Source organism: Pristiophorus japonicus, chromosome 1 (assembly GCF_044704955.1).
Source record: "Pristiophorus japonicus isolate sPriJap1 chromosome 1, sPriJap1.hap1, whole genome shotgun sequence".
In the NCBI taxonomy this organism is placed as follows: Eukaryota; Metazoa; Chordata; class Chondrichthyes; family Pristiophoridae; genus Pristiophorus; species Pristiophorus japonicus.
In genome coordinates this window covers 399,239,303-399,266,645 of record NC_091977.1, presented here as the reverse complement: position 1 = coordinate 399,266,645, position 27,343 = coordinate 399,239,303, and the positions used below count along the sequence as shown (strand labels likewise).

The following is a 27,343-nucleotide window of genomic DNA, read 5'->3' as shown; positions in this document are numbered from 1 at the left end:
TGAAGGAACTCCCACAGTGCTGTTTGGGAGGGAGTTCCAGGATTTTGACCCAGCGCGATGAAGGAACGGCGATATATTTCCAAGTCAGGATGGTGTGTAACTTGGAGGGGAACTTGCAGGTGATGGAGCTCCCATGCGCCTGCTGCCCTTGTCCATCTAGGTGGTAGAGGTCGTAGGTTTGGGAGGTGCTGCTGAAGAAGCCTTGGCGAGTTGCTGCAGTACATCTTGTAGATGATACACACTGTAGCCACGGTGCGCCGGTGGTGGAGGGAGTGAATGTTGAAGGGGTTGGATGGGGTGCCAGTCAAGCGGGCTGCTTTGTCCTGGATGGTTTCGAGCTTCTTGAGTATAGTTGGAGCTGCACTCATCCAGGCAAGTGGTATCACACTCCTGACTTGTGGCTTGTAGAAGATGGAAAGGCATTGGGGGGGGGGGGTCAGGAGGTGAGACACTCACCGCAGAATACCCAGCCTCTGGCCTGCTCTTGTTGTCACAGTATTTATGTGGCTGGTCCAGTTAAGTTTCTGGCCAATGGTGACACCACTCCCCCTTCCAGGATGGTGGGGATTCGGCGATGGTAATGCCGTTGAATATTAAGGGTAGGTGGTTAGACTCTCATTTGTTGGAGATGGTCATTGCCTGGCACTTGTATGGCGCGAATGTTACTTGCCACTTATCAGCCCAAGCCTGAATGTCATCCAGGTCTTGCTGCATGCAGGCATGGACTGCTTCACTTTCTGAGGAGTTGCAAATGGAAATGAACCATCATCATAGGCAGTCCCTCGGAATCGAGGAAGACTTGCTTCTACTCTTAAAATGAGTCCTTAGGTGGCTGAACAGTCCAATATGAGAACCACAGTCTCTGTCACAGGTGGGACAGATAGTCGTTGAGGGTAAGGGAGGGTGAGACAGGTTTGCCGCATGCTCTTTCCGCTGCCTGCGCTTGATTTCTGCATGCTCTCGGTGATGAGACTCGAGGTGCGCAGTGCCCTCCTGGATGCACTTCTTTCACTTAGGGCGGTCATTGGCCAGGGACTCCCAGGTGTCAGTGGGGATGTTGCACTTTATCAGGCCGTGATCTTACCAACGGATCCATTACAGACCCAATCCACGTCTGGACCAGGGTCAAACGGAGCTGCATCATCGCCCCAACCCTCTTCTCAATCTTCCTCGCTGCCATGCTCCACCTCACAGTCAACAAGTTCCCCGCTGGAGTGGAACTAAACTACAGAACCAGTGGGAACCTGTTTAACCTTTCCCGCCTCCAGGCCAGGTCCAAGACCACCCCAACCTTGTCGTCGAGCTACAGTACGCAGACGACGCCTGCGTCTACGCACATACAGAGGCTGAACTCCGGGACATTGTTGACATATTTACTGGGGCGTACGAAAGTATGGGCCTTACGCTAAACATCCGTAAGACAAAGATCCTCCACCAGCCTGTGCTCGCCGCACAGCACTGCCCCCCCAGTCATCAAGATCCACGGCGCGGCCCTGGAACTGAACACTGCAATCATTAGCGAACATCCCCACTTCTGACCTTATGATGGAAAGAAGGTCACTGATGAAGCAGCTGAAAATGGTTGAGCTTAGGACACTGCCCTGAGAAAATCCTGCAGCGATGTCCTGGGGTTGAGATGATTGACCTCTAACAACCACAACCATCTTCCTTTTGTGTTAGATATGATTCCTATTGACTTCAATTTTACTAGGGCTCCTTGATGCTATACTCGGTCAAATGCTGCCTTGATGTCAAGGACGGTCACCTGTGAGAAACAGCGCCAATGAGGTGCAGGAACACTACACTGAAAGCCACATGACCACCAGGTGTGACATAGAGCAAGGCATCAAGATGTTGAAGATGCGCTTCAGGTGCCTAGAGAGATCTGGATGCACCTTCCGGTACTTGCCAACGAGTGTCTTCAGAATAATAGTGTCTTGTGTGCTGTGTCCTGCACAACATTGTGCAGCAGGGAGGATTGTAAGTGGAGGAGGACAAAAGGGTTCAACACTCATCCTTGGATGAGTAGAACATAGAGGAGGAGGATGAAAATGGGGCACCCATTGCCAGACCCAGCCACTTACATTGCTGCCTAGGATGACCTCATATCACAAGGTTCACCTAGTGTTAAACATAAGAAATGATACCCCGTGGTCCGTTCCCATCAACAGGACCACCTCCCCGTCGCCCCCCCCCCCCCCCCCTTTGCAATTAACAATCCTTCCACCACTCATCCACCTTTTGCACATCCGCCCAATGGGTCCTGCCATGCATCATGAAACAAATGATAGGGCGAGTTGGCACTCGGGATGCAATAATGCGCAAAGTTTGGAAGTGGTGCTAATCAATAAATTTTATGTTGCATTATTTTAAAAAGGAAACTTAACATAACATTTTGTCAAACACCCATGTGCATACCCTTGGTGAATTACAATTTCTTGAACTTATGATTCCTGCTGCTTCTATGTGATGCATCCCTTGTGGTTTCAGCAGAGGTAGAGGCAGGCTGCTCAGATCCCTTTCCTGACTGCTGAGATGTTCTTGGCCTACACCCTCTGTGTTTTGGAGTTCCTGAGAGCCACGTCAAAGACTGCTCCACTTGCACCTATGCAGGAGTAGGCTCGGGCATCGAGAGATGAGGCAACATGCTGGGTACTGGCTGGAGGTGGGGGGGAAACGGGTGACAAATGGGAGCAATTTGAGTGGAGTTCCCACTTCCATGTTCCCTTTTGACATCAGCCCTCTCCTGGGCCAGCGCCACATCTGGTCTGCTGTAGACCAGCTTGGTAGAGATCAGTGATGTGTTGTAAAGCTACAGTACGGTATCTATCTACCTGTTTACAGTGGCAGACATCTGCACAGCTGTGGTCATGGCCTGCATGAACTCATTTGAGAACTGTGCTTGAAGTTCCACGGAGGCGGTCACTCTCTCCATGGCAGACATTCCCGTAATTCCCAGCGTCACCAATCCATTAGTGTTTTAGTTGGTCTCTTCCATCCTCACCGCTATTGTGGAGAGAGAGTGCATGGCAACATCTGTCAGTACCTGGCTAAATAGCTGATACACCTCGAGCATTCTCTCCTCCCAACGATAGCCCAAGGTTCAGCATCTGTGTCCAGCTGGGCAGAGCTTGGAGAGCACTGTGCCACCCAACATGGACTCACCAAAGCTGTGTCTGCCACCAGTGTCTGCTCATGCTCACTTATGAGGTGTGAATCACCAGGCAAAAACCCAACTAACTGTCTAAGTGGATCCAGCGAAGTGCGAGTATTTGCTCTTGTAGGCAACTGTACATCCTGTGATGGTGCACCCTCAGAAGGAATGAGGTCCTCTGAGGCATCATCCTCATGGATGGTTCTGCGACACGCTGTATGCCTGAAGGCTGTGGAAGACAAAAGAAAGGGATATGACTTAGTCGTGACAAAGTTAAAGTTACAATATTGACACTCACCATACACAATCTTATAGTTCAGTCATTGATGAAATAAAATCATGTGTGTCAGAGATATTTGTAATTCTGTCGCTAGCTATCTGTGAGCTCCCTGTCTCTCCGTCTATGACTGAGATGTGCCACTCCGCGCCAAGGCCTTCTACTCTGCATCTGTGAGCCGCACTATTTGTGGTGAGCCACCTCCAGTCCTCTCCCTTGGGTTTTGTGCTCTCTTCTCCTACAAGGGACACAACCAAATCTGTAAGTGAGCGAAGGTCACCAAATGGATGCCGTGCATTCAGTGAGGGTAACTATCAGACAGATGCATCACATTGCAAAAGTATTGGGGTGAATGGCAACGGTGGATGGATAAATGGGGAGGTGATGAAGTGCACAGAAAGTGAAGGCTGAGTGCTGCTGAAAGTTGAATTGGTGTGCGGAGTGATGTGATGGAGAAGGCTTAACATGACAGTGAAAGGGGGCGACCTTAACCACAGGATGTAGTTGAATCAACGAATGTACTCACTTTTTCTGACCTGGTTAGGTCATTAAACCGCTTCCTACATTGCATCCAAGAGCTGGGCACAACACTCCTGCTGCTCACCTCCTCAGTTACCTCCTCCTTAATGACAGCCGCAGGTTTCTTCTTCCCATGGGGAAAAGTATGTCCCTTCTGCTCCTGAATGCATCCAGCAGTAATTCCAGCGATGTGTCATTGAATCTGTCCTTGCTCCATCCTCAAGACCTCCAATTTCCATTTGGTGCATTGTCTCTTTAAATACATCTGAGATTGCGTGATGCGGGCACAGCTTGGAGTTGCGAAACCTGCAAATTAATTGGTTCAATTGAATTGAGTTTGCAGACCCACTGATTCAACTTCCGGGTTTTGCCCACACAATTCCACTCTTTTTTTTTTTTCCCCCCCCTCCCCCCGCCCCCAGCTCGGAAGCCACCTTCATATTAATATCAGAGGCAATATCTTAAATATAGAAGTTTTTATCCATCCAATGACATCGGCATTAATTTGTCAGAAATCTGTTCACCAGTGGATAGATAAGTAATCAAGTGACTACCAGGCTGGTAGAAGGGGAACTAAATGATCCTTGGTCTTTTTTCGACTAGCAATTACTATGTTCCTATCAACAGAAAAATTGCAGAGTTGGGTTGCAGTAGAGCCCTGGCAAATACATGAGCTTTTCACTACTAATTGGCTCTTTGGTGCTTGCATGTTTTTCATATTTAAAAAATTGCAGCTTCTGTCATTTCCATAGGATCTTCAGAACATTGAGGCCAGGAACGTTTGTGTGATGACTGACAAGAATATGGCCAAGCTTCCTCCTGTTAAAGCTGTCCTGAATTCATTGGTTAAGTATGGAGTGAACTTTCAAGTGTTTGACAAGGTCAGAGTGGAGCCGACAGATGTAAGGTAAACAACAAATCATTTGAGAGTATGTTTAAGGAGCAAGGCATCAATGGTGTTGTTGTTGGTTGTATCCCTAATATTGCTATTCCACTATTAGCAATCTGGCAATTTGCCATACCCCTCCTGGATAACCACTGGCATCTCCTTCCCTGCCTGTTGCATTAAAAACGGCAGTAGGGATGCAGGGCCCAGGTCTACGACAGATGTTCCTTGTGCGCACCCATGATACCATAGCTTCCCTGGCTCATCATGGGAAGGTGGCAGTGGGCCCTGGGAGACGGTGGTAACAGGCTTCAGGTGCCCCCAACGAAGGAGAGGGCCTGGTAGCGACCTCCTTTCCTTCGATTCCACCCCCAGTGAATTACCTGTGTAGGCCTCGGGCTCTGCCAAGACCAACAAAGCTGCCATTCCAACCCCTTTAATTCTGTCTCCCTCTGTTGCACATTGGTTCCTCGGGTCCAATGCAGGCTCCCTCTTGGCAGTAAGAATTCTGCAATAATAATAATCCCAAACCCAGGCAAACGGATTGGGGGTGGAGCAGAATCAGGGGGTCCTACTGGAACTCTGTCCCACGAGGATAATACCAGCCAAATAGGTCACTACAGCTGGCCTGAAGAGAGGCATTTGGGATGAAGTAGAATAATAACAAAAAAGATAATCTCTGGAAGATATTTTTTTCTTATATTTTCAAACCCTCTCCTGAAGATAGTGATTAATACCAGGGTTCAATTCCATGTGTTTGGCAGTCCTCTGGTAACACTCCGAATTCTTATGTTACCCATAACACATGGGGGGTGGAGGGAGAGAGAAGATTGGGGAGAGGATTGGAGTTGTGGCGGGGGGGGGGGAGAGAAGAAAGAAAGAAAGAAAGAAAGAAAGAAAGAAAGAAAGAGAAAGAGATAGGAATAGAGGGGTGGGGGGGAGGAGATTGGGGATTGGGGGGGGGGAAAGAGGATTAGGGGTGGGGAGGGGAGAGGATTGGCAGCTGGTTGGAAAGAGAATTGGGGGTGGTGGGAGGGAGAGAGAATTGGGGGGGGGTGGGGCGGGGGGAGAGAGGATTGGGGGTACTGAAGTTGCATGTTCAGCCATGAACTCATTGAATGGTGGTGCAGGCTCGAAGGGCCGAATGGCCTACTCCTGCACCTATTTTCTATGTTTCTATGTTTCACACCCAAATGCCCATTGTTCATTGTTAAGCCTTGAAAATGAGTTGGCAAGCTGTTGAACTGTGTTGGACACATGTGAGCCTAGTCCTGACACCCATGCACGTACTTTACATTAGCAGTCTCTATATAGTGACTGGAATGGAAACCCTTGCCAATTCTACTTAATCTGAAGTAACTTGAGGCTGTTTGTTATGTCCCTACTGCTGCCCTGTTGAGATCAGCTAACTCAGCACAGATTAGGGATAAAACCTGACGCCTTCCTAATCTGTAAGGCTCAGCAACACACCTACCAGCACTTACCCACAGCTCTCCCGGTTTTTAATTAAATAAGTTGTACCATTTGTTTAATCTTTCAGAGTGTATTATTCTGACATTGTTTTGTTTTGAGATGGTCATTCTCTATTTTTTGAAATGGTATTAGCTTCAAGGAAGCAATAACATTTGCTAGGCAAGAACAGTTCGATGCATATGTTGCTGTTGGAGGTGGATCTGTGATGGACACGTGTAAAGTGGCTAACCTCTACAGCTGCAGTCCTGATGCTGAATTTTTGGACTACGTCAATGCACCAATAGGGAAAGGAAAACCTGTTACTGTTAGTCTCCGTCCTTTGATAGCAGGTAAGTTCATGCGGAAGATTTTTTAATAATGGAATTGCTTTGAATTTTGCCATTAGTAACTTTCTGTGCGGCATACAAATTATGACCACAGTCTGCAAATAGATTTGCAGGGACATAGTGCAAATTGAATTTTTTCTCTCCATGTCTCTTCTCTCCCACTCCTCCTCTGTACCCCGATTCCCTCCCTCACCCTTTCCTCCATCTCTCCCTCTCCACTACCTCTATCCCTCTTCCCCTATTCACTCCCCTCCCTCCCTCCCCAAATTTCCTCCTTCTCTCTCCCCTTCCACTTCCTGTCCCCTTTCTCTTCTCTACTCTCCTCTTTCCTCCTCCTAACCTTTCCAGCCCCCTGCTCTCCCGAAAAGTGCTCTTAGTCTTAAGTACCCATGTGTAATGCCTTGGACATATGACTAATAACTACAAATTGTCAAAAATGCACTTTCCATATAATGTAACAACATAACAGTACCGACACAGCTTCCATTATAAAACTGCCACTCATCAATGAATGCAAGAGATGACATTGCCTATATATGTCATCACATAACTTGTATGATGATGTCACCAGCATGAGATACACATCTCAGGACCCACTAAAAGCTGGGAGAAATCCACTTTATGAAGGCCAAAATCGGACAGAAATTGTTTTTACCAATCCACTAACTTGAAATTGTTTTGGTGGAATTTGGTAAAAGCTGCTTATAAAGGCCTCAAATTGTAAATGTCACATATTTCTCTTTGGACTGGATGACTCTACCTAGCAAAATGAGGAGTTTTAACAATTGATAGCACTCTCACCTCTGAGTCAGAAGATTGTGTGTTCAAGTTCCACACCAGAGACTTGAGCACATAATCTAGTCTACATTTCAGTGCAGTACTGAGAGTGTGCTGCACCATTGGAGGTGCCGTCTTTTAGATCAGACCTTAAACCGAGATCTCGTCTGCTCTCTCAAGTGGACGTAAACATCCCTATTTCGAAGAAGAGCAGAGAAAAACACCCTGGTATATTGGCTAATATTTATCCCTCAACCAACATCACAAAAAACAGATTATCTGGTCACTATCACATTGCTGTTTGTGGGAGCTTGCTGTGCGCAAAGTGGCTGCCACGTTTGCTACATTACAAAAGTGACTACACTTCAAAAATACTTAATTGGCTGTAAAGCACTTTGGGACACCCTAAGGTTGTGAAAGACGCTATATGAATGCAAGTTTTCTTTTTTCTTTACTGATATTAAGGGAGTCATTTTAACCCCCAAAAACTGGTGGGTTTAGAAACATAGAAAATAGGTGCAGGAGTAGGCCATTCAGCCCTTCTAGCCTGCACCGCCATTCAATGAGTTCATGGCTGAACATGCAACTTCAGTACCCCATTCCTGCTTTCTCGCCATACCCCTTGATCCCCCGAGTAGTAAGGACTTCATCTAACTCCCTTTTGAATACAGTGAATTGGCCTCAACAACTTTCTGTGGTAGAGAATTCCACAGGTTCACCACTCTCTGGGTGAAGAAGTTTCTCCTCATCTCGGTCCTAAATGGCTTACCCCTTATCCTTAGACTGTGACCCCTGGTTCTGGACTTCCCCAACATTGGGAACATTCTTCTTGCATCTAACCTGTCTAAACCCATCAGAATTTTAAACGTTTCTATGAGGTCCCCTCTCATTCTTCTGAACTCCAGTGAATACAAGCCCAGTTGATCCAGTCTTTCTTGATATGTCAGTGCTGCCATCCCGGAATCAGTCTGGTGAACCTTCGCTGCACTCCCTCAATAGCAAAAATGTCCTTCCTCAGATTAGGAGAACAAAACTGTACACAATACTCCAGGTGTGGCCTCAACTGTAGCAACACCTCCGTGCCCCTGTACTCAAATCACCTCGCTATGAAGGCCAACATGCTATTTACTTTCTTAACCGCCTGCTGTACCTGCATGCCAACCTTCAATGACTGATGTACCATGACACTCGGGTCTCGCTGCACCTCCCCTTTTCCTAATCTGTCACCATTCCGATAATAGTCTGTCTCTCTCTTTTTACCACTAAAGTGGATAACCTCACATTTATCCACATTATACTTCATCTGCCATGCATTTGCCCACTCACCTAACCTATCCAAGTCGCTTTGCAGCCTCGTAGCATCCTCCTCGCAGCTCACACTGCCATCCAACTTAGTGTCATCCGCAAATTTGGAGATACTACATTTAATCCCCTCGTCTAAATCATTAATGTACAGTGTAAACAGCTGGGGCCCCAGCACAGAACCTTGCGGTACCCCACTAGTCACTGCCTGCCATTCTGAAAAGTCCCCATTTACTCCTACTCTTTGCTTCCTGTCTGACAACTAGTTCTCAATCCATGTCAGCACACTACCCCCAATGTGCTTTAACTTTGCACATTAATCTCTTGTGTGGGACCTTGTCGAAAGCCTTCTGAAAGTCCAAATATACCACATCAACTGGTTCTCCCTTGTCCACTCTACTGGAAACATCCTCAGAAAATTCCAGAAGATTTGTCAAGCATGATTTCCCTTTCACAAATCCATGCTGACTTGGACCTAACATGTCACCTCTTTCCAAATGCGCTGCTATGACATCCTTAATAATTGATTCCATCATTTTACCCACTACCGATGTCAGGCTGACCGGTCTATAATTCCCTGTTTTCTCTCTCCCTCCTTTTTTTAAAAAGTGGGGTTACATTGGCTACCCTCCACTCGACAGGAACTGATCCAGAGTCAATGGAATGTTGGAAAATGACTGTCAATGCATCTGCTATTTCCAAGGCCACCTCCTTAAGTACTCTGGGATGCAGTCCATCAGGCCCTGGGGATTTATTGGCCTTCAATCCCATCAATTTCCCCAACACAATTTCCCGACTAATAAGGATTTCCCTCAGTTCCTCCTCCTTACTAGACCCTCTGACCCTTTTTATATCCGGAAGGTTGTTTGTGTCCTCCTTCATGAATACCGAACCAAAGTACTTGTTCAATTGGTCTGCCATTTCTTTGTTCCCCATTATGACTTCCACTGATTCTGACTGCAGGGGACCTACGTTTGTCTTTACTAACCTTTTTCTCTTTACATATCTATAGAAACTTTTGCAATCCGTCTTAATGTTCCCTGCAAACTTCTTCTCGTACTCCATTTTCCCTGCCCTAATCAAACCCTTTGTCCTCCTCTGCTGAGTTCTAAATTTCTCCCAGTCCCCAGGTTCGCTGCTATTTCTGGCCAATTTGTATGCCACTTCCTTGGCTTTAATACTATCCCTGATTTCCCTTGATAGCCACGGTTGAGCCACCTTCCCTTTTTTTATTTTTATGCCAGACAGGAATGTACAATTGATGTAGTTCATCCATGCGGTCTCTAAATGTCTGCCATTGCCCATCCACAGTCAACCCCTTAAGTAGCATTCGCCAATCTATCCGAGCCAATTCATGCCTCATACCTTCAAAGTTAGCCTTCTTTAAGTTCTGGACCATGGTCTCTGAATTTACTGTTTCATTCTCCATCCTAATGCAGAATTCCACCATATTATGATCACTCTTCCCCAAGGGGCCTCGCACAACCTGATTGCTAATTAATCCTCTCTCATTACATAACACCCAGTCTAAGATGGCCTCCCCCCTAGTTGGTTCCTCGACATATTGGTCTAGAAAACCATCCCTTATGCACTCCAGGAAATCCTCCTCCACTGTATTGCTTCCAGTTTGGTTAGCCCAATCTATGTGCATATTAAAGTCACCCATTATAACTGCTGCACCTTTATTGCATGCACCCCTAATTTCCTGTTTGATGCCCTCCCCAACAACACTACTACTGTTTGGAGGTCTGTACACAACTCCCACTAACGTTTGGTGTTCTGCAGCTCTACCCATATAGATTCCACATCATCCAAGCTAATGTCCTTCCTAACTATTGCATTAATCTCCTCCTTAACCAGAAATGCTAACCTACCTCCTTTTCCTTTTATTCTATCCTTCCTGAATGTTGAATACCCCTGGATGTTGAGTTCCCAGCCCTGATCATCCTGGAGCCACGTTTCCGTAATCCCAATCACATCATATTTGTTAACATCTATTTGCACAGTTAATTCATCCACTTTATTACGGATACTCCTTGCATTAAGACACAAAGCCTTCAGGCTTGTTTTTTTAACACCCTTTGTCCTTTTAGAATTTTGCTGTACAGTGGCCCTTTTTGTTCTTTGCCTTGGGTTTCTCTGCCCTCCACTTTTCCGCATCTCCTTTCTGTCTTTTGCTTTTGTCTCTTTTTTGTTTCCCTCTGTCTCCCTGCATTTGTTCTCATCCCCCTGCCATATTAGTTTAACTCCTCCCCAACAGCACTAGCAAACACTCCCCCTAGGACATTGGTTCCGGTCCTGCCCAGGTGCAGACCATCCGGTTTGTACTGGTCCCACCTCCCCCAGAACCGGTTCCAATGCCCCAGGAATTTGAATCCCTCCCTGCTGCACCACTGCTCAAGCCACGTATTCATCTGCGCTATCCTGCGATTCCTACTCTGACTAGCACGTGGCACTGGTAGCAATCCCGAGATTACTACTTTTGAGGTCCTACTTTTTAATTTAGCTCCTTAAATTCATTTCGTAGGACCTCATCCCTTTTTCTTTTTACCTATGTCGTTGGTACCAATGTGCACCACGACAACTGGCTGTTCTCCCTCCCTTTTTAGAATGTCCTGCACCCGCTCTGAGACATCCTTGACCCTTGCACCACGGAGGCAACATACCATCCTGAAGTCTCGGTTGTGGTCGCAGAAACGCCTATCTATTCCCCTTACAATTGAATTATCTATCACTATAGCTCTCCCACTCTTTTTCCTGCGCTCCTGTGCAACAGAGCCAGCCATGGTGCCATGAACTTGGCGGCTGCTGCTGCCCTCCCCTGATGAGTCATCCCCCCCCCAACAGTACCCAAAGCAGTGTATCTGTTTTGCAGGGGGATGACCACAGTGGACCCCTGCACTACCTTCTTTGCACTGCTCTTCCTGCTGGTCTTCCATTCCCTATCTGGCTGTGGACCCTTTACCTGTGGTACGACCAACTTGCTACACGTGCTACTCACGTCATTCCCAGCATCGTGGATGCTCCAGAGTCAATCCACCCTCAGCTCCAACTCCGCAACGCGGTCTGTCAGGAGCTGGAGGCGGATACACTTCCCGCTCACGTAGTCTTCAGGAACACTGGAGTCGTCCCTGAGTTCCCACATGGTACAGGAGGAGCATAACACGTGACCGAGCTGTCCTGCCATGACTTATCCCTTAGATAAGCAACAACACTGTTATGGAAGAGAAAAAAGAAAAACTACTCGGGTGGGAGGTTAAAAAGTTGGAGTTAATCTGAAACAGGAATCGAACCTGCCCACTTCCGGTTTTAACGGAGGCGGGACGAGGGGCAGGCGACCAATCTGTTCGCAGACATAAGAAATAGGAGTAATAGTAGGCCATGGCTGATCTGATCTTGGCCTCAACTCCACTTTCCTGTCCGCTCCCCATAACCCTCGACTCGCTTATCATTCAAAAATCTGTCTATCTCTACCTTAAATATATTCAATGACCCAGCCTCAACAGCTCTGAGATAGAGAATCTCAAAGATTCACGACCCTCTGAGAAGAAATTCCTCCTCGTCTCCATTCTAAATGTGCCACCACTTATTCTGAAACTATGTCCCCTAGTTCTAGATTCCCCCATGAGAGGAAACATCCTCTCTGCATCTACCCTGTCCATCCCCTCAGAATCTTGTATGTTTCAATAAGATCACCTCTCATTCTTATCTGGGTGTAAAAATAAAACGGGGGAAGGTGGCTCAACCGTGGCTAACAAGGGAAATTAGGGATAGTGTTAAATCCAAAGAAGAGGCATATAAATTGGCCAGAAAAAGCAGCAAACCTGAGGACTGGGAGAAATTTAGAATTCAGCAGAGGAGGACTAAGGATTTAATTAGGAAGGGGAAAATAGAGTAAGCTTGCAGGGAACATAAAAACTGACTGCAAAAGCTTCCATAGATATGTGAAGAGAAAAAGATTAGTGAAGACTAATGAAGGTCCCTTGCAGTCAGAATCAGGTGAAATCATAATGAACAAGGAAATGGCAGACCAATTGAACAATTACTTTGGTTCTGGCTTCACTAAGGAAGACACGAATAACCTGAAAATACTAGGGGACCGAGGGTCTAGCGAGAAGGAGGAACTGAAGGAAATCTTTATTGTTATGTATTTAACCCTTGGTAACCTGTATCACACCACCACGAGAGGGCCTACCTGTTGGAGTTCCAAGGGATCCCAGCATCCCTTGGGAGCACTGTATATAAGCAGACCACCCACGAGGTACCTGCACTCTGGAGTCTTATTAAAGGAACTAAGGTCACATTTACTCATTGCTCACAGCACTCAGTTTCATCCTTTATTATGAGCGTATCAATTGGCAACGAGATAATGAACAACCGCGCGAAAATGCAAAGGCCAGTTGGTATCCTGGAGAAGATCTCAGAAGGGGACGATTGGAAAGGTTTCGTGGAGAGACTCAAACAATACTTCGTGGCCAACGAGCTGGAAGGGGACGAGAATGCTGCCAAACGAAGGGCGATCCTCCTTACTGTCTGTGGGGCAACAATCTATGGCCTCATGAAAAATCTTCTAGCTCCCGTAAAACCAACAACTAAATCCTATGAAGAATTGTGTACACTGGACTGGGAGCACCTAAACCCTAAAGAAAGCATTTTGATGGCGAGGAATTGATTCTACACGTGTTAACGGTCTGAGGGCCAGGAAGTGGCGAGCTACATCGTCGAACTAAAGCGCCTCGCAGGACATTGCGAATTTGATGCATTCCTAGAACAAATGTTGAGAGACTTTTTTGAGCTTGAAATTGGCCATGAGGTTACCCTTCGCAAACTATTGACTGTTGAAACTCCGAATCTGAGCAAAGCCATAACGATAGCCCAGGCATTTATGTCCACCAGCGACAACACCAAACAGATTTCGCAGCATAAAGAGGTTTCATAGACATAGAAACATAGAAAATAGGTGCAGGAGTAGGCCATTCGGCCCTTCTAGCCTGCACCGCCATTCAATGAGTTTCGGCCAGTACTGTGCATAAAGTAACGTCGTACAGTAAGTATACATGGCAGAATGTACACGCTGGCTGCTGCACAATCTCAGTTGACCCAGAGTCCGCCATCAATCGTTAATGCGAGGCAGTTAACACCCTATTGGTGTTGTGGAGGTGATCATCGGGCCCATCAATGCCGCTTCAAGCACTATGCGTACAACGGCTGCAGAACAATGGGACACCTCCGACGAGTGTGCAGGCAAACTGCAAACCCTGCACACCACCACATTGCAGAGGAAGATTGATCCACTGTCGATCAGGCTGAATTGGAGACTCGAACTGATGAGGCAGAAGTGTACGGGGTACACAGCTTCACCACGAAATGTCCACCAATAATGTTGAAAGTTGAACTGAACGGAATTCCAGTATCCATGGAACTGGACACGGGTGCGAGCTAGTCCATAATGAGCAAAAAGGCCTTCAACAGGCTGTGGTGCAACAAGGCTCAGCCCCATTCACACCAAGCTAAGAACTTACACCAATGAACTGATCCCTGTAATTGGCAGTGCAGAAGTCAAAGTCTCCTGTGATGGAGCGGTGCACAATCCACTGGATTGTGCCAGGGGGTGGCCCCACACTGGCAGAAGCTGGCTGGGAAAAATTTGCTGGAACTGGGACGACATCAGAGTGCTTTCGTCCGTTGACAACGCCTCATGTGCCCAGGTTCTGAGCAGATTTCCATCGTTGTTCGAGCCAGGCATTGGAAGCTTCTCGGGGGCGAAAGTGCAGATCCATTTGATTCCCAGTACGCAACCCATCCACTACAAGACATGGGCGGTACCGTATATGATGCGTGAGAAAGTGAAAATTGAGCTGGACAGGCTGCAGCGAGAAGGCATAATCGCGCTGGTGGAATTCAACGAGTGGGCCGGTCCAATTGTCCCGGTACATAAAGGTGACGGCACAGTCAGAATTTGTGGGGACTATAAAATAACGATTAACCGTTTTTCGCTACAGGACTAGTACCCGCTACCCAAGGCAGACAACCTATTTGCGACCCTGGCTGGAGGGAAGACGTTCACCAAGTTGGACCTGACCTCGGCCTACATGACGCAGGAGCTGGAGGAATCTTCAAAAGGCCTCACCTGCATCAACACGCACAAAGGTCTGTTCATCTATAATAGGTGCCCGTTCGGGATTCGGTCGGCCGTGGCAATCTTCCAACAGAACATGGAGAGTCTGCTAAAGTCGGTCCCTCGCACTGTGGTTTTCCAGGACGACATACTAGTTACAGATTGGGACACCATTGAGCACTTGAAGAATCTGGAAGAGGTTCTTAGTCGGTTGGATTGCGTGGGACTCGGGTTGAAACGCTCGAAGTGTGTTTTCCTGGTGCCGGAGGTCGAGTTCTTGGGAAGAAGAATCGCAGCAGACGGCATCAGACCCACCGACGCCAAGACTGAGGTCATCAAGAACACGCCGAGACCACAGAACGTGACGGAGCTGCGGTCGTTCCTGGGACTCCTCAACTATTTCGGTAATTTCCTACCTGGGTTAAGCACCTTGCTAGAACCCCTACATGTGCTACTACGCAAGGGAGATGACTGGGTATGGGGGAAATCACAAGAGGCTGCCTTTGAGAAAACCAGAAATCTGTTGTGTTCAAACAAACTGCTTGTCCTGTATAACCCATGTAAATGATTAGTGCTAGCTTGCAATGCGTCGTCATACGGGATCAGGTGTGTTTAACAGGCTAATGAATCGGGGATTTTGCAACCGGTCACTTATGCGTCCAGGAATCTGTCCAAGGCCGAAAGGGGCTACAGCATGATTGAAATAGAGGCTCTGCCGTGCATTTATGAAGTGGAAAAAAATGCACCAGTACTTGTTTGGCCTCAAGTTTGAGCTTGAAACTGACCATAAGCTGCTCATATCGCTATTCTGAGTGCAAAGGGATTAACACCAATGCCTCTGCCCGCATCCAAAGATGGGCACTCACGCTGTCGGCATACAACTATGTAATCTGCCACAGACCGGGCACAGAGAATTGTGCTCATCCTCTCGGTCGGCTACCATTGCCCACCACCGGGGTGGAAATGGCACAGCCTGCGGACTTACTCATAGTAATGGATGCATTCGAAAACGAAAAGTCATCTGTTACGTTCCGCCAGATCAAGACTTGGACCAGTGAGGATCCTTTACTGTCCTTGGTAAAAAAAAAACTGTGTCCTCCCAGCAGAGATGCAAGTGGCAATTAAGGCGTTCCACAGACGTAAAGACGAAATGTCCTTGCAGGCGGACTGTCTGTTGTGGGGTAATCGCATGGCCTTCCCCAAGAAGGGCAGAGAAATGTTCATTTGTGACCTACACAGCACTTACCCAGGCATGTAATGATGAAAGTCATAGCCAGATCCCATGGTGTGGTGGCCCGGCATCAACTCAGATTTAGAGTAATGCATACACCAGTGCAACACTTGCTCTCAGCTGAGCAATGCACCCAGAGAGGCACCGCTAAGTTTGTGGTCGCAGCCCTCCAAACCGTGGCCGAGGATCCACGTGGACTATGCGGGCCCATTTCTAGGCAAAATGTTCTTGGTGGTTGTGGATGCTTATTCAAAATGGATTGAATGTGTAATAATGTCTGTCAGCACGTCCACGGCCACCATCGAAAGCCTACGAGCCGTGTTTGCCACATACGGCCTGCCTGATGTCCTAGTCAGCGACAATGGCCCGTGTTTCACAAGTGCTGAATTCAAGGAATTCATGACCCGCAATGGGACCAAGCACATCACATCTGCCCCGTTCAAGCCCGCATCCAACGGCCAGGCAGAACGGGCAGTTCAGATCATCAAGCAAAGCTTGAAACGCGTGTCGGAAGGCTCCCTGCAGACCCGGCTGTCCAGAGTGCTGCTCGGCTACCGCACCAGACCCCACTTGCTCACCGGGTTTCCCCCCAGCCGAGCTGCTCATGAAAAGGGTGTCAAAACCAGGCTCTCACTTGTCCACCCTGATCTCCATGATCACGTGGAGGGCAGGCGGCATCAACAAAGTATGTACCATGACCGCGCAAATTTGTCACGCGATATTGAGGTCAATGATCCTGTGTTTGTGCTCAATTATGGACATGGTTCCAAATGGCTCACTGACATGGTCACAGTCAAAGAGGGGAGTAGGGTGTTTCAGGTTAAATTGGCTAATGGACAAACACACAGAAAACATTTGGACCAAATCAAATTGTGGTTCACCAGCAGCTATGAACAACCCGAAGAAGACACCACCAACTTTGACCCTCCAACACACACACAAGTGGCAACCGACATCATGGTTGACCACGAAGCCGAACTCACCATCCCCAGCAGCCCGGCAAGGCCGGCTGCCCAGCAGCCCAGTGAAGAACTAACCAACTCACCCACACCCACAGACGATCGACAAGAGAGCGAAAAGGCCCAGATCGTCTCTCCCTGTAAATAAGTGTAATATTAACTTTACGAGGGAGTGATTATATATTTAACCTTTGGTAACCTGTATCACACCACCACCAGAGGGCCTACCTGTTGGAGTCCCAAAGGATCCCAGCATCCCTTAGGAGCACTGTATATAAGCAGACCACCCACGAGGTACCTGCACTCTGCAGTCTTATTAAAGGAGCTTAAGGTCACACTTACTCATTGCTCACAGCACTCAGTTTCATCCTTTATTATGAGCGTATCACTATTAGTCAGGAAATGGTGTTAGGGAAATTAATGGGATTGAAGGCCGATAAATCCCCAGGGCCTGATAGTCTGCATCCCAGAGTACTTAAGGAAGTGGCCCGAGAAATAGTGGATGCATTGGTGGTCATTTTCCAAAATTCTATAGACTTTGGATCAGTTCCTATGGATTGGAGGGTAGTTAATGTAACCCCACTCTTTAAAATAAGGAGGGAGAGCGAAAACAGGGAATTATAGACCGGTTAGCCTGACATCGGTAGTGGGGAAAATGCTGGAATCAATTATTAAAGATGTAATAGCAGCACATTTGGAAAGCAGTGACAGGATTGGTCCAAGTCAGCATGGATTTATGAAAGGGAGATCATGCTTGACAAATCTTCTAGAATTTTTTGAGGATGTAACTGGTAGAGTGGCTAAGGGAGAACCAATGGATGTGGTGTATTTGGACTTTCAAAAGGCTTTTGACAAGGTCCCACGCAAGAGATTAGTGTGCAAAATTAAGGCACATGGGATTGGCAGTAATGTATTGACGTGGATAGAGAACTGGTTGGCAGACAGGAAGCAAAGAGTGGGAATAAACGGGTACTTTTCAGAATGGCAGGCAGTGACTAGTGGGGTACCGCCAAGGTTCAGTGCTGGAACCCCAGCTATTTACAATATACATTAATGATTTAGACGAACGAATTGAATGTAATATCTCCAAGTTTGCGGATGACACTAAGCTGGGTGGCAGTGTGAGCTGTGAGGAGGATGCTATGAGGCTGCAGGGTGACTTGGACAGGTTAGGTGAGTGGGCAAATACATGGCAGATATGGCATAATGTGGATGTGTGAGGTTATCCACTTTGGTGGCAAAAACAGGAAGGCAGATTATTATCTGAATGGTGACAGATTAGGAAAAGGGGAGGTGCAACGAGACCTGGGTGTCATGGTACATCAGTCATTGAAAGTAGGCATGCAGGTACAGCAGGCAGTAAAGAAAGCAAATGGCATGCTGGCCTTCATAGCGAGGGGATTGGAGTATAGGAGCAGGAAGGTCTTGCTGCAGTTGTACAGGGCCTTGATGAGACCACACCTTGAATATTGTGTGCAGTTTTGATCTCCTAATCTGAGGAAGGACATTCTTGCTATTGAAGGAATGCAGCGAAGGTTCAGGACTGACATATGAAGAAAGATTGGATCGACTGGGCTTATATTCACTGGAATTTAGAAGAATGAGAGGGGTATCTCATAGAAGCATATAAAATTCTGACGGGATTGGACAGATTAGATGCAGGAAGAATGTTCCCGATGTTGGGGAAGTGCAGAACCAGGGGTCTCAGTCTAAGGATAAGGGGGTAAGCCATTTAGGACCAAGATGAGGAGAAACTTTTTCACCCAGGGAATTGTGAACCTGTGGCATTCTTTACCACAGAAAGTTGTTGAGTCCAGTTTGTTGGATATATTCAAAAGAGAGTTAGATGTGGCCGTTACTGCTAAAGGGATCAATGGGTATGGAGAGAAAGCAGGAGTCGGGTACTGAAGTTGCATGATCAGCCATGATCATATTGAAGGTGGTGCAGGCTCGAAGGGCCGAATGGCCTGCTCCTGCACCGATTTTCTATGTTTCTAAACTCCAATCAGTATAAGCTCAACCTTTCTTCATAAGACAACCCCTTCATCTCAGGAATCAACCGAGTGAACCTTCTCTGAACTGTCTCCAATGCAAGTATATCTCTCCTTAAAAAAGGAGACCAAAACTGTACGCACTACTCCAGGTGTGGTCTCACCAACAGTTGTAGCAAAACTTCCCTACTTTCATACTCCATCCCCCTTGCAACATTCCATTTGCTTTCCTAATTACTTGCAGTACCTGCATGCTAACTTTTTGTGTTTCATGTACAAGGATCCTCAAATCACTCTATACCACAGCATTTTGTGGTCTCCATTTAAATAATAATTTGCTTTTTTATTCTCACCAAAGTGGATAACCTCACATTTTGCCACATTGTACTCCATCTGCCAAATTTTTGCCCATTCACTTAACCTATCTTTATCCCTTGCAGATTCTTTGTGTTCTCTTCATAATTTATTTTCCCACCTATCTTTGTATCATCTGCAAAGTTGACTACATTACACTCAGTCCCTTCATCCAAGTCATTAATATAGATTGTAAGTAGTTGAGGCCCCAGTACTGATCCCTGTGGCACCCCGCTAGTTACAGTTTGCCAACCTGAAAATGACCCATTTATCCCGAATCTCTGTTTTCTGTCAATCCTCTATCCATGCTAATATATTACCCCCCAACCCCATGAGCTCTTATTTTGTGCAGTAATCTTTTATGTAGCACCTTATCGAATGCCTTCTGGAAATCCAAATACATCTCCTGGTTCCCCTTTATCCACCCTGCTCATTACATCCTCAAAGAACTCTAGCAAATTCGTCAAACATGATTTCCCTTTCATACAATCAAGCAGAGTCAGTATGGTTTTATTATGATTTTTTTAAATGTCCTGCCACTACTTTCTTAATAATGGACTCCAGCATTTTCCCAATGACAGATGTTGGGCTAATTGGTCTATAGTTTCCTGCTTTCTGTCTCCCTCCTTTCTTAAATAGAGGCATTACATTTGCGGTTTTCCAATCTGCTGGGACCTCTCCGGAATTCAGGGAATTTTGGTAGAGTACAACCAATGCATCCACTATCCCTACAGCCACTTCTTTTAAGACCCTAGGATGCAGGTCCAGGGGACTTGTCCACCTTTAATCCCATTAGATTGCCTAGTACTTTTTCTCTCGTGATAGTGATTGTTTTAAGTTTCCCCCCTCCCTATAGCCCCTTGATTATCTATTATTATTGGGATGCATTTAATTTCTTCGACTGTGAAGACCGATACAAAATATTTATTCCCTGTTCCCCATTATTAATTCTCCAGTCTCATCCTCTAAGGGACCAACATTTAGTTTAGCTATTCTCTCCCTTTTTTATATACCTGTAAAAGCTCTTACTGTCTGTTTTTATATTTCTTGCTAGTTTACACTCAATCTATCTTCTTTTTCTATTAATTTTTTAGTCGTCCTTTGCTGGTTTCTAAAGATTTCCCAATCCTCTGGCCTACCACTAACTTTTGCAATATTGTTTCCCTTTGTTTTCAATTTGATACCATCCTTTACTTGCTTAGTTAGCCACGGATGGTTCATCCTTCTCTTAGACTTTCCTTCTCAAGGGAATATATCTTCACTGAGAGTTATGAAATATCTCCTTTTAATGTCTGCCACAGCTTTTCTACCGTCTTGCCCTTTAATCTATTTTCCCAGTCCACTTTAGCCAACTGTCTTCATATCTTTGTAATTGCCTTTATTTAAGTTCAGGACACTAGTTTGAGACCCAAGTTTCTCACCCTCAAACTGAATTTGATCACTCTTCCCTAGAGGATCCTTTACCATGAGATCATTAATTAATCCTATCTCATTACACATTGCAAGATCTAAAATAGCCTGCTCCCTGCTTGGTTCCACAGCATATTGTTCCAAGAAACCATCCCGAATACACTCTATAAACTCGTCCTCAAGACTACCTTTGCCAATTTGATTTATCCAATCTGTATGAAGATTAAAATCACCCATGTTTATTGCCGTACCTTTCTTACAAGCCTCCATTACTTCTTGATTTATACTCTGTCCTATAGTGTCGGTACTGTTTGGGGGCCTGTCGACTACTCCCACCAGTGACTTATTTTTCTCATTATTTCTTATCTCCAAACTGAGTCTACATCTTAATCATCTGATCCAATATCATTTCTCACTATTGCACTGATCTCATCCTTTAAACGGTCAGTAGTTGAAACCTTTTAAGGAGATGCCTTTATTTTAACAGTGATTCTCTTTTTAACCACAATCGACTGGGTTTCCCCGTTCATAACTCCTGCCTCCGCCACTCCCTTTGCCGCGCTTCAGAAGTAACTTTGGCGGCTAAATGTTATAAAGTTGTACTTTTTGTCAATCAGACAAAAGAATGTTTCATATACAGGTGCAATGTCACGATTCCTGAACTCCGAAAACTGGAATTGTCCGAAAACCAGACATTTCGGCGAAGAGTGGAGGATCAGCATGTGGTGAGATCCGAAATCTGGCAAAACCCGAAATCCGGTACGGATTCAGTCCCGAGGATTCTGGATTTCAGACTATTGATTTTCTTGTCTGAAATCCAGAAAAATCCAAAAACCGGCATGGACTCAGTCCCGAGGATTCTGGATTTCGGATGTTGTACCTGTATCATGTTTTGTTAATCATGATAGATCTTAAAGGGAAAAAAAAGAAAAACTTGCATTTATATAGCGCCTTTTGTGACCAAACCGATTTACAGCCAATGAAGTACTTTGTGTTGTAATGTAGAAATTCAATTTTGAAATTGAATGTTAAACTCTATGGTGAACCAAAAATATAGTTCTTTACTAATCCTGTTATGTATTTTGTTATTTTTTCCAGTTCCCAGTACAGCTGGCACTGGAAGTGAGACCACAGGTGTGGCAGTATTTGATTATGAAGCTATGAAAGTTAAAACAGGTACAATTAAATAACCGTGACAATGTAAATTGTAGTCAGGTGGTTCTTTCCTATGTTAATGTAGTAAGGATACTTTTAAATAATCATAGTCACCTGTGTTATAAGAAATAGGTACAGGAGTAGGCCATACAGCCCCTCGAGCCTGCTCTGCAAGTCAATAAGATCATGGCTGAACTTCTACATCAACTCCACTTTCCCGCCCTATCTCCATATCCCTTAGTGCCCAAAATTCTAGCGATCTCAGTCTTGAATATACTCCAACTGAGTATCCACAACCCTCTGGGGTAGAAAATTCCAAAGATTCACAACCCTCTAAGTGAAGAAATTTCTCCTCATCTCAGTCCTAAATGGTTGACCTCTTATCCTGAGACTGTGACCTCTAGTTCTAGACTCTCCAGCCAGGAGAAACAGCATCTCAGCATCTACCCTGTCACAACTTCTAAGAATTTTATATATTTCAAGGAGATGATCTTTCATTCTTCTAAACTCAATCTACTCAATCTTTCCTCATACAACAGTCCTCTCATCCCATGAATCAATCTAGTGAAACTTTGTTACACTACGTCTAAGGCAACCAAAACTGTACACAGTACTCCAAGTGTGACCTCACCAGGGCCCTATATAATTGCATCAAGAGTAAAGATGGTGCAACATAGCAAAGAGAGAGCTCCCAGATTTTCTGATGCAGCACTCAAGGCCTTGGTGCAGGAGGTGGACAGATGTCTTGTATCTACAGGGGGCCAGGAGACCCTCCAGTCAGACGGTGAGAAGGGAATGGGAGAAGATAGCCATCGATGTCAATGCCAGCATTGTCGTCCTGAGGACCTCAATTCAGTACAGAAAGTTTAATGACCTCACACGTGTGGTCAAGGTAAGTGAGTTCATCTTCAAATGCCATATCGCACAAACTGCATCACCTAGCCTCACACACTACTCAATTCACCACACCCCCATTACTCGCCTACCAACAATCTCTATCAATCAACTCATACCTCACGTACGTATGGTCCATCTCACACACTTACCATTGCTGCAAGCCTCACACCCACATCTCACAGCATGCACACACTGCTAGCTATTCAATCCTGGTATTCACATCGCCCAAACAGTGAACCACACTCACTGGCCCACTTCCCCTTCTCTTGCAGGACAAGGTGGCGCACAATCGTAGGCTGCTGCATCTAACTGGAGGGGACAGGTGCCCCTCCATATCCTGACCCCGGTGCTTGCCATAATTGCAGTGGCTGTGACTGAGGCCTTGGACAGCGGCGGCGATGAAAGCATTGAAGATGACGGTATGCTCATAACTAATCCTCCTTCTCACATCTCACTTCTCCCTTATCCCACAATCTCTTCTGACTTACAAGCTGTAGATTATGTAAGCATGCACCTCTTGCTTTATCCCATCCCCATGCCCCGTCACCACAACCCTACCCTTGTGCCTTTCTCATTTCAGAGACCCAGGAAATCCAAACTGGCCAGCCAGTGGTGGAAGAGGTAGAGGAGAGTAATAACGAAGATGAAACACCGTCTCTTGATCTGACACTTGCAATCACCAGCTCAGATACTAACACTGTGCAGACTTTAGAGGGTAGCTTAGAGGTGGGATCTGCACGTGGCGAGTCACCGGGCACGAGTGGGCTGCAGCCAGGGCAGGGGTAAAGGGTAGCACAGGTCCCAGCCTCCTGGAGGCGAAGGTCACACACGAATTCTACTGCACAGGACTCCAATGAGGACTTCGAAAAATGCTGATGGGTAAGTACAACAAAATGATTGGTGCATTGGCAGGCCTGCCAGAAATCCTGAGTGCAATGTCAAAGAGGATGGAGGAGTCCAGCTACTGTCTTGCATAGAAACATAGAAGAAACATAGAAATTTACAGCGCAGAAGGAGGCCATTTCAGCCCATCGTTTCCGCGCCGGCCAACAAAGAGCCGCATAGCCCTTGGTCTGCAGTCCTGAAGGTTACATATAAACCTTTGAACAATGAAAGGTAAAGAGCGCCCAGCCCAACCAGTCCACCTCACACAACTGCTACACCCTTTAGACTGAAACATTCTACACTCCACCCCAACCGGAGCCATGTGATCTCCTGGGAGAGGCAAAAACCAGATAAAAACCCAGGCCAATTGGGGGGGAAAAGAAATCTGGGAAAATTCCTCTCCGACCCATTCAGGCGATCGAAACTAGTCCAGGAGATCACCCTGGCTATATTCAATTCACTGCAGTACTTACCATCATATCTGCACTGGCCAACAAGAGGTCATCCAGTCTAATCCCAATTACCAGCTCAAGGTCTGTAACCCTGCAGGTTACTGCACTTTAACTGCCCATCCAAGCACTTTTTAAATGTGGTGAGGGTTTCTGCATCCACCACCCTTCCAGGCAGTGAGTTCCAGACTCCCACAACCCTCTGCATGAAGAAGACCCCCTCAAAACCCCTCTGAACCTTCCACCAACCACCTTAAAACTATGCCCACTCGTAATAGACCCCTCCACCAATGGAAATAGGCCCTTGCTGTCCACTATATCCAGGCCCCTCAAAATTTTGGACACCTCAATGAGGTCTCCACTCAACCTCCTGTATTCCTATGAGAACAAACCCAGCCTATCCAATCTGTCCTCTAGATATAAGATTCTCCATTCCAGGCAGCATCCTAATAAATCTCCTCTGCACTAGAGAGGGTGCAATCACGTCCTTCCTATAATATGGCAATTAGAACTGAATGCAATATTTCAGCTGTGGCCTAACTAGAGTATTATACAATTTAAGCATAACCTCCCTGCTCTTGTATTCTGTGCCTCGGCCAATAAAGGCAAGCATTCCGTATGCCGCCTTAACCACCTTATCTACCTGGCTTGCTACTTTCAGGGATCTGTGGGCAAGCACTTCAAGATCCCTTTGTTCATCTACACTATTAAGTGGCCTACCGCTTAATGTGTAAACCCTTTCCTTGTTAGCCCTCCAAAAGCGCATTACCTCACACTTCTCCGAATTAAATTCCATTTGCCACTGCTATGACGAGTAGATTGATATCCTCCTGCAGCCCATAACTTCCCTCTTCATTATCAACCACACAGCCAATTTTAGTGTCGTCTGCAAACATCTTAATCATACTCCCTATATTCAAATCTAGATCATTGAGATATATCAGAAAAAGCAAGGGACCCCGTACTGAGCCCTGTGGAACCCCGCTGGAAACATCCTTCCAGTCACAAAAACATCCATCAACCATTACCCTTTGCTTCCTACCTCCTAAGCCAATTTTGGATCCAACTAGCCACTTTGCCCTGGATCCCATGGGCTTTAACCTTCGTAACCAGTCTGCCATGTGGGACCTTATCAAAAGCTTTGCTAAAGTCCATATACACTACATCATACACACTACCCTCATCGACCCTCTTGGTTGCCTCCTCAAAAAATTCAATCAGGTTAATCAAACACGATCTTCCCTTAACAAATCCGTGCTGACTGTCCCTAATTAATCCTTGCCTTTCCAAATGTAGATTTATCCTGTCTTTCAGGATTTTTTCCAATAATTTTCCCATCACTGAGGTAAGGCTGTCAGGTCTGTAATTACTCAGCCTATCCCTTTCTCCCTTCTGAAACATTAGCAGTCCTTCAGCACCATTCCCAAATCCAAAGAGGACTGGAAAATGATGGTCAAGGCCTCTGCTATTTCCTCTTTTACTTCGCTCAACAGCCTGGGATGCATTTCATCCGGGCCTGGGGATTTAGCTACTTTCAAAGCTGCTAAATCCCTTAATACCTCCTCTCTCATTATGTTTATTTCATCCAGAATTTCACACACCTCCTCGATAGCAGTATCTCTATTTCCCCTTTCCTTTGTGAACACTGACGCAAAGTATTCATTAAAACCATACCAACAGGGCTTTGCACAGAGCTTGGAGCCCATCCTTTCCAGCGTGACAGTGGTGGACAGATCCATTAATTTAATTGTGCATCCAACCATCATGCAGCATCTGATGGCCGATGTCTCAGCTTTGATTGCAGCATAAGCAGAAGCCACCCAATGTCTGAGTGCTACAATGGAATCTCGGACTGAAAGCATGCAAACTTAGCTTGCTGCCACATAAACACAGACAGCTGCCATTGTGGCTGGGTTTACCAGTATTGAAAGGGGCTTGCAGGGAGTCACAGCAGTCCAGCAATCTGTCCTCCAGCAGATTACTAGGATTGTTGAGGCGCCGCACCAGGGTAGTGGCAGTGGCTCCGTGGAGGACAAACCTGCTGTCCTCTCTCAGAATGACAGGATTCATCCTCCCACCACTGCCACTCCACCAGTGCTCTTGCTGTTGCCTGTCAGCCAGCCAGCCCAAACTGCTGCTGTTCATGCTGAGGTGGTGCATTCTGAAGCCGGGCCTACTTGGCCCAAAGCTGCTCAAAGTCGTCCTGCAAGGCCACCTGCAGTCCCCCCCACTGAAAGTCAGTAGCCTTCCATCCTGTAGCCACTGTGGTAGCACTTCATAGGAGCACTAGGATAGGCAAAGGCACACAGAAGATAGGTACTAAGGATGATAAAGTTGACTTTTAAATGACATATTGTAATGGTTTGATTTATAAAAATGGTTTGGAATGTTTGTTTTGTGGTGATTTTTATTGTAGCATTGTGATGGTCAGTAACAGAGAAGGTAAGGTGTGGGACTATTGTTGAATGTGGAAAGGCTTATAAATCTGCGAGAGGCGGGAATGAGACTTCCTGTTCCTCTCTCTGGGTCCCTACCTGTAGGCTCCTCCTCCCTAGCCCAACTCTGACTTTTAACGTGTCCTGACTTACCACAGATATAGCAAGGTCTTCCACCCCCGCCCCCTCCCTTTTGCTCCTTCATAAGTCACAAGCCATTTCACCTTTGAAATTACTGGGGGTCTCTGATCGAGTTGAGATTCGTACCAGACTAGGAGGGCTGTTTGGATGTCCCTTCCTGCCCATGGATTAGCATACTGACGGAACATATGGTCACAGGCAGGATTGATAAGGCTCTTGTACCTGCTAATCACCAACGTCCAAAATATGGTATCATTCCCGGTTAACTCCACTCGTTGACAGCCCCCATAATTCTGATTAGACACCTCCACAAAGGCTCTCCGATATTGAGTTGGGTGCTCATCCCTGGGTTATGGTCCATTATTTTTCCAATATATGCCATAACCCTATATCCCACAGACTCTCACAATGTCCTTACGCACATCATGGTTTGGGAATTCTGGTCCTTCTAAAACCACTTAGATATTGTTAAGCCTGATGGTAAGGCAATTGACGAGCATCGTTGTTTGTCAAAGCGTGCGCCTGCCGTAGCGATCGTACTTTATTTAATGACGCAGCCCTGCTTGACCCCTGTCCAGTCGCCAACCCTCTTAATCTTCCTCGC

The 27,343-nt window shown here is 46.3% G+C and overlaps 1 protein-coding gene across 3 annotated transcripts in view; it reads left to right on the top strand.

The window, feature by feature from the left end:
• Nucleotides 1–27,343, top strand: part of adhfe1 (alcohol dehydrogenase iron containing 1) — a 136,016-nt gene that overhangs the window by 23,662 nt on the left and 85,011 nt on the right. For all 3 annotated transcript variants that reach the window (XM_070891556.1, XM_070891547.1, XM_070891564.1), the window contains 3 exons: nucleotides 4,703–4,857; nucleotides 6,442–6,638; nucleotides 21,876–21,953. In XM_070891556.1, the coding sequence (XP_070747657.1) occupies nucleotides 4,703–4,857; nucleotides 6,442–6,638; nucleotides 21,876–21,953 (430 nt within the window). The remainder of the gene's footprint in view (nucleotides 1–4,702; nucleotides 4,858–6,441; nucleotides 6,639–21,875; nucleotides 21,954–27,343) is intronic.